This window comes from Chenopodium quinoa, unplaced genomic scaffold, assembly GCF_001683475.1.
Source record: "Chenopodium quinoa cultivar QQ74 unplaced genomic scaffold, ASM168347v1, whole genome shotgun sequence".
Classification (NCBI taxonomy): Eukaryota; Viridiplantae; Streptophyta; class Magnoliopsida; order Caryophyllales; family Amaranthaceae; genus Chenopodium; species Chenopodium quinoa.
The window spans coordinates 966436-983022 of record NW_018744821.1 but is presented as its reverse complement, the minus strand read 5'-3'; the positions used below and the strand labels follow the sequence as shown (position 1 = coordinate 983022).

Below are 16587 nucleotides of genomic sequence, written 5' to 3'. Positions count from 1 at the left end.
AAGTACTTTAATCGTTCAACACGCATGTCAGTTGTCTGTTCAAGTACACACAAAAAAAAAAAAAAAAAAAAAAAAAAAAACATAGCAAGGGAGTTATAAAATTTGCGATAATAGTAAATGTTATATTTAACAAGTAGTAAAATTTCATCCATACCGTGTAGGTAATGTCCTTCATGGCCCTGATATCACCACACTCGATATATTTCAAGACATACATTCCACAATCATGACTGAATAACAAAAAGTAGTTAAATTAGCTAAAGATTAGAATAATCAAAACATTTAGGTAAATGGAAAGATGTTAGATATACCCATTTGGTTGTTTCTGATTATCTATAACTTCAAATACAATACTTTTTGAGTTTTTGAAAAATCGACCCAAGGGATTTCTCCGCATTGTAATGGCAACAAAGTTAATCTAATCACAAATTCAGATTGACGTTCAATTTCAGAAAAGGTATCTGGTATCTTCTGTTAGTGGTAGTTACCACATTCAAAGTCAGATAGTTACCATATCCATAGCAAGACGGTTTCGTTCCATAGTCATCTTTAGCGAATCAACAATGTATACCTTTGTGATAGAGACATGATATACCAATAGGAACCAATGATTCGCAAGAGATTCTCTAACGGGTATGAATATCTGATGACCAACCACATTTGGAACAGTCAAATCATCAAAGCCATTAAAATTTTAGGTTGGACAAAACTTAGATTTCATAACTCAAATATCTCCAACCTGTTCTACCTTACTGAGATCCACAAGCTTTAAAAAAGCTTCATAAATTTTGGAACAATAACTGAGAATGGATGGAGTTATGTAATGTTCGCATCGTGGATCTGACTTCAGTACAAAAGTCTACAAGCAGCATACATAATCCGAAATCATATCAACAATGCAAAATAAACACCATGTATTGGAAATATCCTGCATAAAGTTTAGCCATTACCTGAAATGATGCTGGCAAAATGAGCATAGTTTTGTCATTTAACCCCAATAGCATATCATACAGATAGACATTTATGAGCTGCAATTGAAAATAAATAAATGTCAAGTTCCCAAAAACAAACTTAATTAGGAATTTGTAACAGTAGTATACCTGATTACTTAACCACATATCTGGATACAAACACCAAGATTCACCCACAGACAACCTGATCAATGTTTCATCTTTTGTACAATAGAATGTATCAGATTCTTTCGCTTTCTCAACCTGTATACATATTTGTTTCTCCAAAGGTGATAGATGTGATACATAATTAAGATATAATGGTTGTTGTAAACACTCTTTGTAACTGAAACAAACCCCCATTATCATCACTACTATGTACTTCAATCGCAGTTCTTTGTCCCTGAGGATGCAAAGGACTTTAGAACACACATAACTATATATACATTGCTTATAGGTAATCACCCATTAGCTTTTATGTCTTTGCCAAATAACAATATCAAACTAACAACATATCACCTCTCTAGTGATTGCTTCTGATGTGCATTTCTTAAGCCTCCTTGATTTTGATGATTTGGCCTACAAATGTTATTGTTAAACGTTGTAACTCGCACCAGAACATTGATCAAATAAGTAAGGTTTTGGTAATTTCCTTACCATATCAGAGATAGTTTGGTTTTCATTCTCGGCCGAGCGTGTTACAGCTTTTGAATGAACAGGTTGCTATAGTACATGGTTTAAAAAGGGCTATGATACTAGTAACAACTGATTGTGTAATAACATATAAAATTATAAGTGAATACCTTTTGCAAAGTATTAATACATAAGATTTTTAGCAAATATTCGAATTAATATTGATGAAAATTACCTTTGCACCTTTTGCTTTTGCATTACTGTTTTTTGCTTTGATGATGATGACAGTACCTGTGACAGTAAATGGGGAGCAAAAGTTTATACACAGTAATATTTGAAGTTTATATATATGTAATAACGAACATTATATTGCAAGATAACCAATTATTTACCTCTTCAAAAATCACAGTGCTATCTATAATTTGACTCAATTGTCTTTGCCTTGCCTCCTAAGCGGCCTCTTCTCCGAGTTTGATTCTGATTCAACGATATCAGTTATTGTTATTGCTTTTGACTTTGGAGTTTTCACTTTGATGTCGGGGCTTTTCACTTTCTCAGTTTTTTTTTGTCCTTCATTATTTCTTCATCCTCAATAAGGTCCTTGAGTGTTTCCAGACCTGGGGGAAATTGTGGCTCAGTGAAGCGGATATTTCTAATGTCGAAAGAATCAACATTGAATCCCTATAAAGTGTTTTTCTTCAACCTCAACTACTTCGCCGGTGCCATTCACATCTAGCTTCCGTTTAGTGGTGGAGACACATGAGCTAACCATCATTTCACCATCAGGGCTTAAGAAAGGAGAATAAGAACGATTTCGATACGGAGTTTTACCGACGGTAGTGCCTTCTTTGTCACTCTTAAAATCAGTTGATTCTGGAACCTTTGATATACTCTGTGATATAGTAGCAACTACGGCTACGAGTTTATCCAATTTTAACTCAATTTTTGACAATTTAGAGTGAATATCTTTCTCCATTGCACTACTTTTCTACAATGAAAAAGAATAGATCATGAGTGATTTGAAGATGGGATTTTACCATTATATATGAATTAAACTGTTTACAACATAAACCCTATATCCAATTTTGATTCATTAATAGAGGATTGCATATTTTTAACAAAATTGTATAGTTTGTTCAAAAAATTACAACATAAAACTTATATAGATGAAATTAATATTCTAAATTACTACATTCAAAACATAAAAACTTTTAAACATATTCATAAATGAAAAATTGTTCAAAAAATTCAAATCAATTTAGAAAATACTTACTTCTGCTTTCTTAACCATGATTTGAGTTCCAAAGGTAATTTTAATTTTGCAAGTTCTGAAACATATTCGGTTGAATAGTGTGCCAGAATGATTCAGCGAAAAAAACCTAATGATAATGTTTTAAAATATTCTTAAAATTTGAAAGATAATTTTTTCAAAATTCAAAAGATAATATTTTAGGAAAGGATATTGATGAGATCCCCGCACATTATAGATATTTCCTAATATTTGACTAAAATTTCTTTAGTTAAAACATATTGAGATCGTAATATGTTATTCGAATATTTATGTTAGATACATTTAGATAATTTGGCTAGGTTCAACGTAAAATAAGGAGTACCATTTAAATGACATTCAATTCTATTCATTAGTAATGTCCAATGTTACGTTTGGTCGTGACCCATTTACTTTAGAGATGTTTCATACAGGTAATGTCCAATATCTATTTGTGTTAGTTACGTATACACAAACAAAAGTTAGATTAACATAAGTGTATTTTTTGGATTAAACAGGTTTCGAAAAAAAATGTTACCGGTTTCTTCTTAGAATTTCATGTCGAACCCCAGATTCTTGAAAAACGTAAAAACTATTGAATTCGATTGCATCAAATCGGATATTTCGCATCAATTGAAGGATTTTGTACAATAAAAAGTAATTATTCAAGTATTTTTCACCAATACCATTGCCGATAAAACTCGGAATTCTAATAACTTGTAATATCGAATACGATGTTTGGATCAGGCCCTATTTTTGATGATCATCAATGCAAAAGTAACCCTTTGGTTCAAAGATTATTAAGAGTAGGTTAAATTCATCCATAGGAAATGAATAAGAATGAAGAACACGAAGAACAATGAAGAACACGAAGAACAATGAAGAACATATTTTTTGATTTCAGATTTTTTAATTTAATTTTCGGATTTAATTAAAGCTGCTTTTTGAAAAATAATTTCTGAAATATAAAATAGAATTTCGAAAAAGGAAAAAGTATTTTTCAGAAAATAGAAAAGAAATAAAAATAGAAAAATAAGAAAAGGTAAGTTTGACCAACAATTTATGAAAGAAATGTTATCCAATAAAATTCAAGCATATCTATGGTCATATTTGAAGATGATCATTGTAGAATTCCCCTAAAATTGCTTGGAGTAAAACCAATGTCGGACAAATTGGTGAAGCAGGGCCAAAGAAATGTTGTCAAGAAGTTGAATTGTGGAAGTCGTTAAATCATGAGCACATACTCAAATGTTACACTTACTGATACGATGGAATAAACACCATCAATGTTATTACTGATCTTTTTACTTTGGGAAATCTGAGGGATTACATTCTTGAACATGATCTTGTTCATAGTACTGCTGTAATCAAGGATTGGTGTCGACAGATTCTAAGCGCTTTACATTATCTTCACAGTCAGAACATTATACACCTTGATGTGAATGTTGATAATATTGTTGTTGATGAGGACTCAGGCATGGTTAAGCTAGCAGATTTTGGTGTCGCGGTGTATAAAGAACCGAGTAATGTTTACAATACTACTGCTGGTGCACCAAAGTACAGGGCACCAGAGTACAGGGCACCTGAGGTTTTTAGCTGTAAGTTTAATCATTTGGCTGATATACACTCTTTTGGGATGACTGTACTACAGTTGGTGAGTTGCAAAAAGATATACAACGAATACAAGAAGTTGGCTGACATTGATGATGCATTTCAGTCCGGTGTTATGCATGTTGCACTGGGAGAAGTGACAGACCCTTAATTTAAGAAGTTTATTAAAAGATGTGTTTCTCCTGCTTCTGAAAGACCCGCGGCAAGTGTGCTCTTGAAGGACCCGTTTCTTCCAACGACTGATGAGGATGATCGAGTCCAAGAGATGATGCCAAAAACAAGCGTAGTTAAAGTCCTAAAATTCATTATTTTTTGTGCATTTGCTAGTTTCTAATGACAAGTCTTTTCCGTTTTCTCATGGGTCTAGAATGGGAGATAGTTATGTACCCTTTTTATATGGTTGTGAAACGCAGATACTAGGCAGATTGATAATATTAGTTTATGTACGCTTGAATAATATAATGTATGATTACTTTGATTTGAATGTTTGAATAAAAGAACATTATTCCTGAGTTAGTTAATTATAATACATTTCTTAATTTTAATTTTTGTGAGTATAATGCAAATTACGTATTTGATTCAAGTTATGTTAGTAATTTTACTTAGTGTGTCAATATATAAATGTATGATTATTGCTGTTAAGCATATGTTGCGTGTGTGTTGCCGTGTTGGAGAGGTTGGGGTTCACTTCCGTTTTATTTTCATCACTTTGTTTGTTATAATTGTTTGATTTGAATCAAATAACATTATTGCTTAATTGTAAATACGATTGCTAAATTGGAGTAATTGTTATTCTACGTAACTATTGAATTCACAACTTTGTTCATATTGTTAGTGCAAATTAAACAAGATTATAACCCTGGAATAACTAGACTGAAACAACTCTAGGCAGTTGAATAAATTGTTGACATAATGGTTTAGAATATTAGGCCGTTTAGATAAATGAGCAAAGATAGTAGCAAGGACCTAAAATTAAATTTTAAATGTCAAAAACTCTAATGTGATATAGAATAAATAGATTTAGAATGAAGATGCTAGTAAATCTGATTAGCATTCCTTCAAAAAATTTGATATTAGTATATAGCTGCTACATTGACATTATTTTAATGTTGGATAACAACTAAATTTATTTACTTGCATCGTGTCATTTCGAATATATATATATATATATATATATATATATATATATATATATATATATATATATATATATATATATATATATATATATATATTCCTCTTGTAATGTTATTACGGTGATGATCAAAATGTGTAATTTGAATTATTTATATAAGCCTTAAATGGAATACATATAATTATTAGTCACATATCGATTAGAGGCATACTAATCAAATTAAAAGTAGTGCAAGACAGTGGCGGATCCAGGATTTCCGACACGATAAGTCACCATCAATTATTAATCACCTGTGAAAGTACAAATAATTTTTTCAAATCTTGTTCATAATTAATTTCAATCCAAAATTTTATATATATAAAAAATATTTCACCAAATTGATTTTAATCTCAAATAGGACACAAAAATCCATACTACAACCAAACACTTCTTAGTACTTAAAAATTCAATCTTACAAGTTCCGAAAGTTACAAATAATATGTTACAAACAAATAGTACTATAAACTATTACATTAACTTTATGATTTTTTACTTAATTGATAAGATTTGTTGGAAAATATTAAAATTAGTTGCACAAATATAGGATATAAATAGAAGCAAAAATTATTAACAATTATTAATTAAAAAAAATGAGATAACTTAAGAGACCTGTTATTAAGTATAACCGGTCTCTTTAATGAAAAAAAAGCAGCGCTACAATGTGAACTGCAATAGCAGCATCAAAGAGACTTGTTACCTAAATAGATGGTCTCTTTGATATTTTTTTTAAAAAGAAAACTTTGACGCAGCGCAAAGCTTTGTAGCAATCAATAGCATCAAAGAAACCGCCTCTTTACAATAAGCGGTCTCTTTGATATTTTTTTTTTTTTTTTTTTAAATATTTATTTTTTAGTCACGTGACTCAGTGTGCACCAACATAGATCCGCCAATGGTGCAAGAATTGTTCCTATATCATCAAATTAAACCAGACTGGACAAAAGACCAAAAAGTTGAAAGTCGGGATTTGGAGATCAAATTTGAACTTTTCCTTAAAAAAAGGCTAATTTACTCACTGAAGAATTATAGATTAGAGGTGGTTGAGTAATTCCGATCAAAAAGTGCATTACACTTAGAGACCGTTTGGTTCACACGGAGTAATCAGAATGGAATGAACAAAGGGAAAGACAAAGAATGGAATGAAGATACCCAAAATTTTCTATGTTGTTTGGTCTTAAAAACAAGGGGAATGAGGACCACCAGTCCCACCACCACCACCACCTTAGGACATATGGCGTGAGACAACTCAATTCCTATTTTTAGAATAAAAATATCTTGAATTAAAGTGTAAGAAATTTATTATAAAATATATTTATATAAAATAAAATTAGAAAATCAAGAAAGGGTAGTATTTCAATTTCTCATTTCTTATCATTTTTTCCAAAAAAAAAAAAAAAAAAAAAATACTTGCATAAAAGTTGAAAAAAAATAGAATATCAAGAAATGGTATTTCTATTCCTTGATAACCGTTTTAACTGCCACAAATGACTAGTTAGTTACATTAAACAGTTATAAATATCTACTAACCCGTTCCAAAATTCCAGTTTCAAGAAGTTTTTTTTATTATACAATATTTTTAAATAGCCGACTAAACTGCCATAACTAACTAGATATTTACCTGAAGCCGTTATAGATATTCACTAACCCACTCCAAATTACATTCATCAATATAAGTCGTCCTTTCTCTTAAACTGACCCTTATTGGCCTTGTGTAAATCCATCATTAGAATTCTGTTTTTACATTCTCCTTTTGATCCAAAATTTTTCTGTTTCTTCAACAACACAAATTATAAGCAAACTTTCTCTGTTTTTCTTCAAAAACCAGAAAACAACCTTAGTTATCTTTTCAATCCCAAACCTTCTGTTTGTTTAACAAAATCAGTTATGGCGGGTTCGAGTTCGTCAGAATCATCACCGAAAGACGAATACAGAGTTGAGGAGGTGAGTCCGGAAGGTCGATACGTAAGGTACGACAAAATCATAGCAAGAAGTGGCACCAGAACAGTTTATAATGGGTTTGATAAGTTCGATGGTAAAGAAATTGCTTGGTGTAAGACAACAGAGTTGTCAGACGAATTCAATCGAATAATGTCTCATCCGACTTTCCCAGAACATAAACATTCTGAAATTCTACCAATCTTGGACACCCGATGATACCCCTGAAGCCCGAAACACGGTTACTAACACGGTTACTGAGCATTTTAGTTCAGGAAATCTGAGAGAGTACATCAGCAAACATACTCTCGAGGACTGTAATACCGCGATCAAGAACTGGTGTCAACAGATTCTAACTGTGTTGCATCATCTTCACACGAAGCATAATATACCGGTAGGCGGTAGTTCATCGTGATTTGAAGCTTGAAAACATCTTTGTTGATGGAAATGTTGGCAGACTTAAGCTCGGATATTTCGGGTTTGCGTTGCATCTTGATGATGAAAGAAGGTACACTGGCTATGATGGTATTCCAGAAACACTGTCACCAGATATTTTAAGCAAGGCAGATTATTTCGAGGAGATTGATATATTCTCTTTCGGGCTGACCCTATTACAGATGCTGTCTAAAGAAGCGCAAAATACAAGTTGATCTATTTGATCGACATAACTTGTAAATCAACAGGGCAAAATTGTCTTTTCTATCATTAAACCTGGGGCAATGATGTAATTGAACATTGTTTGACTCAGCAAGCATGCCACCTGTGCGCGTCTACGTGTGAGCTCCTTGTAACACCGTTTGCCTAGTTGATTTTTCGCACCGTAACGGCTATTTCAATCGTTATAACATCACCTACCATATGGCCCATGCCCATAGAAACCATCAATGCACCAAACAACCATTTAAACTGGTCTGGGCCATTGTATTTGAAACTGCTAATTGACTAATCAAATCAAATATTTAAGTGACTAAGTGAATAAAAATCATAGATTCAACTAATAAGGATTATATAAAGCAAGTAAATTCATTAAATAACTAAGTTGCGTACATTTTTGTGTGAGGGATGATCAACAAAGTTCTTGAAATCAGTCAAACTTCAAATGAGAAATGAACTTACTTTGAATTCGACTTACCCAACAAACCGATTGATGCGATACCAAAATCACTCACCTCAATCTTCTAGTTGCGAGTTCACTCATGTGGAAGTATGGACTAAGAACAAAGCAGCAGAGAGGTAAGTGCGGATTTTTGAATTCCACATGATATGTGGATATGAACAAGACACGTCCATGGGATGAGGACTTCACGTTTGTTGACGGTGCACCACATATTATTATAACGCCTCTTTTCTACCATTAACTAACAGCGTTAACTGCCTTCCTTCCTACTCAGCAGCTGAGTAGGTGACACCATTCATGGCCCTCATTATGTGGACAAATGCTGTTCACTTTATTTACAAAAGTGCCATGTTGATTTACTTGTTAAATTGATCAACAAGATCAATGGGGGCGTGCTCAGAAAGAAGTGTTGTACAGCGAATGCGAGAGCAGAAAACTTGTTTTCGACAAGATTAAGAAACGTGAACCACCCTGCTGTGCTATACAGTGTGAAAGACTCTGAGATTAGGCAGTTCATTGATAAGTGTCTGCGTCATAAATCTGACAGACCTAAGGAAAATGACCTTCTGATGGACTCGTTTCTTGCAGACGACGATGTTTCAGAAATATCGACAACAGTAGGTATTAGTGCTGCTACAGTTAAGACTCTCAGAGAGACTGTGCGCGATCAGATGGCAAGATTACATGGGGAAAAGTATGATGATACGACATCTAGGTCGCAGGTAGGTAACACCAGTGACAGTAGGATTGTTGAGCTGAGAGTGATTCGAGCAAGCGGTATGTTAGGTGTTATGGGTAATGTAGACACCCATTTGTGTCTCCCCAAAACCAAACCCGGTGATGAGTACCTTTCACGTCGAATCATAATCGAATGAAACGAAAGTGTAGAAAGGTCTAGTGTTGCGGAAAGTTTTATTTCTTTTCTCTTCTCCCTGATTTTGAAAACTTTATTTTAAGAAAACAGCCAATCCAGTTTGATTGGTCCATGATATGGGTCCAATAGTGGTGTAGTTGGATGGGGCTTGCAAAGACCTTTCCAACGATATATTATAAGCCCAATTCCGATGAATATTGAGGAAGTTATGGCCAATTTACTAAACTGGGCCCGGTTTGAGCTTTAAGTACGGCCCAATGATCTAGGGGAGGGCCTAATATGATTTATCATTCATAATGTAATTAGGAATGGTTTTGTTCTTCTATAACATTCTAGAAGGTCTTATCATTCTTAATTCAATTAGGATTCTTCAGAGTTTTAATTAGATCAAATAGCATTTTCGACTGAAATTATATTATTTTATCTTCCAGTACAGTAAAATTATCAGATTTTCGAAAACGCGTTAAAATCCGGTTTGGCGTCCAACCCCAGGCCTTGGCGCCTGGAATCAGGATTGGCGCCAGACGCCAGCCATTGGCGCCTGGCGCTAGCCACTAGTCCTGGCGCCAATGAGCCAGGGCTGGCGCCAAGTTAGTTTTTCGATCTTCCGACTCTGTTTTGATAAATTATCTTTTTTGGATGTTTTTCTCTATAAATATCGTATCAAAAACTCCGTTTTCAATCATCATCTACATCTATCATTCACCAATTCTTTTTATTCTTAAGTTTTAATAAACTCCATTTTCATTCATCAATTTTCCTGATTTTTAATCTTCAATCCTCTTCATTCATCTTCATCATTCATTCATTAATTTTCGATAACATTAATCTTTTAGCATTCTTTCTATACTTTGCTCTTTAATACAAAATTCCGCATTCACAAGATCTTGATACACCTAGCCATATTCGAAGTTGCCTTCGCCCTAGACGTGAAAGGTTTTAATTTCTGAGGGTTTGGTCCCAAATCTCTATTTCAATTATTTAATTTAATTGTTTTGATTATTATTTCTCCTTGAAGTTACTAACGCGTGTATTTTGTTATTAGAAAGAGGTACGAGGCATCCAAGTAAGTACTTTAATGGTTTAATTGATTTTATGATGTAGATATCATGCTTAGGTCGTTATTTTGATTCCTAGTATTATGTCTAGGATAACTTATATTAAGTATGATTTAAAGTATGATGCTTCCTATGTTCTTTCTAATGTTTATGATTATGATTTATTATGATTATTTTATGTTATTTGATACGCATATTATTTTATATTGTTATTGCTTGATCACCTTTATTGCAGGTTAAAAGGAATTGGTACTTGCAACTACGCTTAATAAGATAATTAACAATCTTGTTAGGTTAATTGTGATTATAATTTCAAGTGATCGCCAATAATAGTTTATTTGTGCATTAATGTTCAACCAACATAGATAAACAGGTTTAGGGTTAATCCTATTGATTGTATGTTAGTCAGAAAGCGCACATGAATACGAGCAGAATAAAGTAGAGGCCTATTATTAGGGCAGGTTCAATCTCTTTTAGGTTGGATTTGTACCATCATCCCCGGACCCTTATTTGGTTCATGACCTTATGGAGTTGACGATCTCTTGGATCGTTAAGGGGTGTAACCTTCACCTCGTGAACGGTTTACAAGTTCCTTAAAAACTTGTTGGCGACTCTTTTGCTCTATCTTCTTCCCTTTTGGACGCCACCGTACTTTAGTGTATGATCACAGTAGGGTTCAAGCTAGTGGGATTTTTAAAGGCTTGAAACTATTCCCTACAGTTTTTGGCGACTCCGCTGGGGAGGATTTCTATCTTAATTCCTGAATTTGTTTCGGCAATGATTTAGAATGAGTGCACGAGACTCGAAAAGTTCTAAGTATTTCATGTGCGTAATTTTGATTAACATTATTGTCTTATGCATAAAAAGGTTCTCATTAGAAAGACCATCCGTAATGAGTAAAAAACATAGGATTTTACACGTAGGAAATTTGAGAAACGTCTTTCACAACTAGGACTGAAATAACACCGCGCGAAACTGGATGATTTTATTGAGCACAGAAAGCTGCTGAGGCATGTGGGAAGTAGCGTCAGGGGCCAGAGCTTGGTGCCACACTTTTTGCCGTAGCGCCAGACGCCAGTATTGGCGTCAGGCGCTACAGTTAAAAGTTGGCGCCAGTCTCTGTTTGCTGGCGCCAATTTCCCCCAATACCGAGCCAGAAATATGCGTTCTAATTTCGACCGGTTTTTCGTATTGTCTGCTCGATCCTGCTTCCTGATTGAATTTTTTCTCATTTTTCTGAAACACATATGTGTTCTACATATGGACATAACCCTCTGGGAATTCATGCTCTATCTACCCGATTGAACGCTCCAGGCAACAAAGGGTACATCTGAGAGGTTGAATTCACCAAACCATGGAAGCGAGTTTTTTCTAAAAACTCGCGGTGTTCTATCCACACGCGTTAACCCTTCACGGTTAGGCTTCTACGCGGTGCATCTGGAAAATTAACCATGGACCCTGTTTGACTAAACCATATCCCGAACTTTAGAGAACTAGAGCCATGGTTAGGTTGCGAACTCATTGCATCATATTGTGCTTACTTGCCTAATTGTGCATTATTTGTTGTGCATATATATTCTATGCTCCTCCTAACCGTTTGTTAATTTGTGTTGAGATTATAATTAATGACTTAAAGAACTTTGCCTTATTAATTAATTATTCAAGTCAATAAAGTTTTTTCTTCTTTTAATCGGAATTGACTTGTACGACTTTAGGCATACCCCACTTGACTAATAATATCGAAAACAGTCCCAGACCGAGGCTCTAGTATTGGTGCCAAAATCTGGGCTATAGCGCCACTGTATGGTGTGTAGCGCCAGACATTTACTAAAAATTCTGGCGCCAACCACCATATTGTGACGCCAGTCCTGTCGCTTGGCCGACAGTTTGGATTATTTGTCGAGTCATCACCTAATGTCTAATTAGTCAGTTTCCTGTTTAATTCGGTTAATTTTGCTGGCAATAATGCTTAATTGAATCAATATTCGAGTTTAGGCACTAAGTCCCATGGTCTTACACGAGAGTCCAAGCATGTCACTTACACTCAATACACACACTAATACACATGTCTTGACCATGATTAAGGGAGTCTTGGTGCGCGCGTTATTTTTTGTCATTTTTTTTAGGGGGGTAAGTCGGATATTAATCCTCCAATAAATAATAGTACTTAAGTTACCCAAACACATGTACATTATTGCTCCCTAAAAATATGCATACTTTTTTTAAAATAAAAGCCATAAAGTCAAACTGATTCGAGTTAAGTAATTAAAACACAAACTGGCTTAATTTACAGCACGTGGTCAAGAAAGGAAGGACGATTAATCAAAGATAACCTCTTCATACAAGTCCAACTTTTTGACAAACCTATAGCTCGCAAGAGGAAAGCAAGAGTTATAATGGCAACTCAGGAAGAAGTTAATGATCTCAAGAACCAACTGGCTACTTTAACTGAGACACTAAAGCTTCTCGCACTTAAGATCGAGGATCCCGCAAAGCAACAACAAATGGACCTCATGCAAGAAAACCTAAGCAAGTTGTCCAGCGACTACAAGTTTCAAGAACTCACATCCCAAGGGGTCTCGATGGATAAGGATCTTCTTCCGCAGAAGTTCAATGCCAACGACATCCCAACGTTTAGGGCAATCGACAACCCCTACTTCCATCTAAGGGCATTTGAAACAATAATGAGTATCAAGGGTATCAATAAGAAAATTTTCCCTTCTTTGTTTTCGCTATCTCTCGAGACCGTTTGCCAACAATGGTTCTTTTCTCTTGAAAAAGAAAAGACCTCTACCTGGGAATCCATAGCAAACGCTTTCGTCGATAGGTACAAGTGCAACGTTCAAGTCGAAACTGACCATAGAGAACTTGAAATTCTCAAGCAGAAGGAGAATGAAGGCTTCACATCTTTCTTTAACAAGTGGAGAGAAACCTCAGCTAAAATGATTGAGGTACCAAGTGAAAAAGAGTCTGTGAGATTGTTCATTAAAAATCTCCAAGAAAAATATTCAAAACATCTTAAATATCAAAATAACCTTCATACCTTTAAGGCTATTTATGATATTGGGATTAATATTGAAGATGACTTAGCTAAATCTAAAGCTGCCAACAATAACTCCAACAGTGGCTGGAAAGGAAAGAAGAACGACAATCCTTCTTCTTCCAAAACCGCCCACTCAAAAAATGTTAGCGCCTTTAATCTGGGAGAAGTCCTCGCCATGAACAACCAAGGATAAAAGAAACCGTTTAGGAGAAACTTCACTCATATTGGCATGAGTTATGACACCACGTTTGATCGGCTAAATGCAAAAGGTCTTATAACTCCCATTGGACCATTTGGAGATCCACCCGTCGAGAAGAGGTCGCCTAATTGGAACCCCAATCCACATTGCAAATATCATCAAGGTAGGGGCCATTCCACTGAAAGATGTTGGAAGCTTAAGGAAGCTATACAAGACCTGATTGAAAGTAATAAGCTATCGTTGCCTCCTGCCAGTAAGAAACCGAGTATTGACAATGCACCTCTAGCTCACACATTGGCTATCTCCGATGAAGAAGGCAAAGTTGACCCCTCATCTCTCATTAAGCCTGTCAAAGTAACCAACGTCGAAGAAGAAGAAGAAGAGACCTTTTTCGATGTCGAAGATAATCTTCCAGAACCAGCAAATGAGGTAGAAATACGAATACTCACACTATATCTGAGGGAGACATCGCAACTGTTACATGAAACTCTCAAAATTCTGAATGAACTTCGCAAGGAATATGATCAAGAACCTAAGAGAGAATTCACACCAGTAAAAATGACTTATGAGGCAAAATACTTTCCCTTACAAGTCACCGAAAGATCCAAGAAGAGCAATAAAGTTTATACTCCAATTGGGATTCCGTATGCACAAATGTTTAAAATGCTCTCCGAGAGTGGCAAGGTCAAACCTCTCGAACTGAGACCATTTGAATCATTAAAAAGAACAAATAGATATTACTGTCAATACCATCAGTCAGGAGGACACATCATAGAAAACTGCTTCAAATTCAAGGATTTGGTGCAGAAAATGATTGATAGAAAAAAATTAGTCCAAGTTCAACAAGAAGAGGATATAAATGTTAATGGAGTATGGGACAGTGATGAATAATATGTCTATCTAAAACACATATTAGAACCTTCACCTTCCATATCATACACCACGGACGACATTTGGGCTGAAGAAGATTCATCAATAGACGTCCTCACAAGATCCGGGAGAATACAACCTCCTGTTTCAACACAACCCATGCCTACCGTACAACAAGTTCCCATACCTATCATCGAAGACAATGACATCGTTAAACAATTCAAGAAGACAAAGTGGAGATGAATGTATGGAAGCTTCTGGCAACATCTCGAGAACATAGGTTAGCTGTGATGAATGCCTTGGATAAAATCGGGATAGATTCTGACACCACTCCTGAGGGACTAGCTAACTTCCTCACGAGTGATCTCCCTAGTCCAATTAATCTAATCACCTTCTCTGATAAAGATTTACCCCCGGAAGGTGACAAGCACTACAAAGCGTTAAACCTCACAGTAGTCTGCAAAAGAATGAATGTTCCCATGACTCTTGTAGACAATGGATCGGCTATTAATGTCTATCCACTTAGGATTGCGAGGATGCTCGGCATAAAGGATGAGGATTTAACTCCGTCCACACAAGGAATAAGAGCTTACGATAATACTCGACGTCAAGCTCTTGGCAAAATAACCCTAAATGTGACGGCATGAGCAATAGAACATGCTACTACTTTTCAAGTGGTAGACATCAAAGCCTCATTCAATCTGTTGTTAGGACGCCCTTGGCTCCATGACCTAAAGGCCGTCCCTTCATCTCTCCACCAACAAGTGAAAGCTATAGTTGGAGGAATCCCCATCACTATTGATGCTTCGCCAATGAGGATCAAGTCAATAGAGAATCCAATCATCAACGTGGAGCACGACGAAGATGATGAAGATCTATGGGGCTTTAATGAAGAACCGAATCGGAAAGATCTCAAGCAAGCCCAGGACAAATTGAAAGAACGTAGGGACGCTCGCATTCAAAAGAAAGCAATTCCAATGGATGAGTACCCTCTTACACTTAATGGTCAGTTTATAAAAGAAGGAGAGGACTATCCATGCCATGAATTTCCCGAACCATTTGTTGTAAATGGTATACGACGACCAGGATTCGAGATTTTCTTGGATTGCTACTTCATTGAAGAAATCCCAACTCCCGTCCATAAGGAGAAAGCACCTCCATGCTTTGACTTTAACGTCATGGGATTACTGCTTGGGCGAGAAAAGAATGAGCCAGTTTATGAGGAAGACAACTCCTCACTCATTCAAACGGTCCTACAAAGTGAAAACTTCGACCCCTCAAAGCTAATTACTCCAGCTGAAGGATTATTGCAAGGGTGGCGCAAAACTTTCAAGGTGACTACTCCGAGTGGAAGGAAGATATCAATCACGACAGGACAAGGGCCGATGTTTGAAGAATCGTCAGGGCAGGGTCAGAGTCTGAGTCAGAGCCTTTCCCTTTAGAATCTTCTAAGTCTTTAGCTATAACGCCTTCCCTTCCTATTTCTTCTCCTAGGATAGTTAGTGATCCAGTCCCTGAGGACATATCACTCTTTGATGTAATGATCTCAGAGTATAATAATGTCGCTCATTCTCATTACTTCTCGTGTTTTTCCCTAACCCAAGATGACGAACATTACTTAGCTAACGGGGAAAAAGATAAAGAATTTATTAAAGCAATGAAAACACTTGAAAAGAAAACACCGGTAATTGAAGAGACTGAAACAGTTGACATCTCAAATGATTCAACTCATAAAAGAGAAGTTAAAATTAGACTAACATTGAATAAACAAGAAAGAACTGATTTAATTAACTTGCTTAAAGAATTTATCGATGTATTTGCTTGGTCATATGAAGATATGCCAGGCATTAACAGAGAAA

The 16587-nt window shown here is 35.4% G+C and overlaps 1 protein-coding gene across 1 annotated transcript; it reads left to right on the top strand.

The window, feature by feature from the left end:
• The first annotated feature begins 3229 nt into the window (after positions 1 to 3229).
• On the top strand, positions 3230 to 4612 carry LOC110704114 (serine/threonine-protein kinase WNK8-like). Its single transcript, XM_021881892.1, has 2 exons — positions 3230 to 3306; positions 4207 to 4612. The coding sequence occupies exons 1-2, from the start codon at positions 3230 to 3232 to the stop codon at positions 4610 to 4612; spliced, it is 483 nt and encodes a 160-aa protein (XP_021737584.1).
• The last annotated feature ends 11975 nt before the right edge of the window (positions 4613 to 16587 follow it).

Excerpts from the sequence above, each read along its gene's own strand:
- LOC110704114 (XM_021881892.1), top strand. The coding sequence starts at position 3,230 with ATGTCCAATGTTACGTTTGGTCGTGACCCATTTACTTTAGAGATGTTT. Across the intron at positions 3,307-4,206 it reads AATGTCCAATATCTATTTGT|TACTGCTGTAATCAAGGATT; the intron begins GTTAGTTACGTA and ends TCTTGTTCATAG.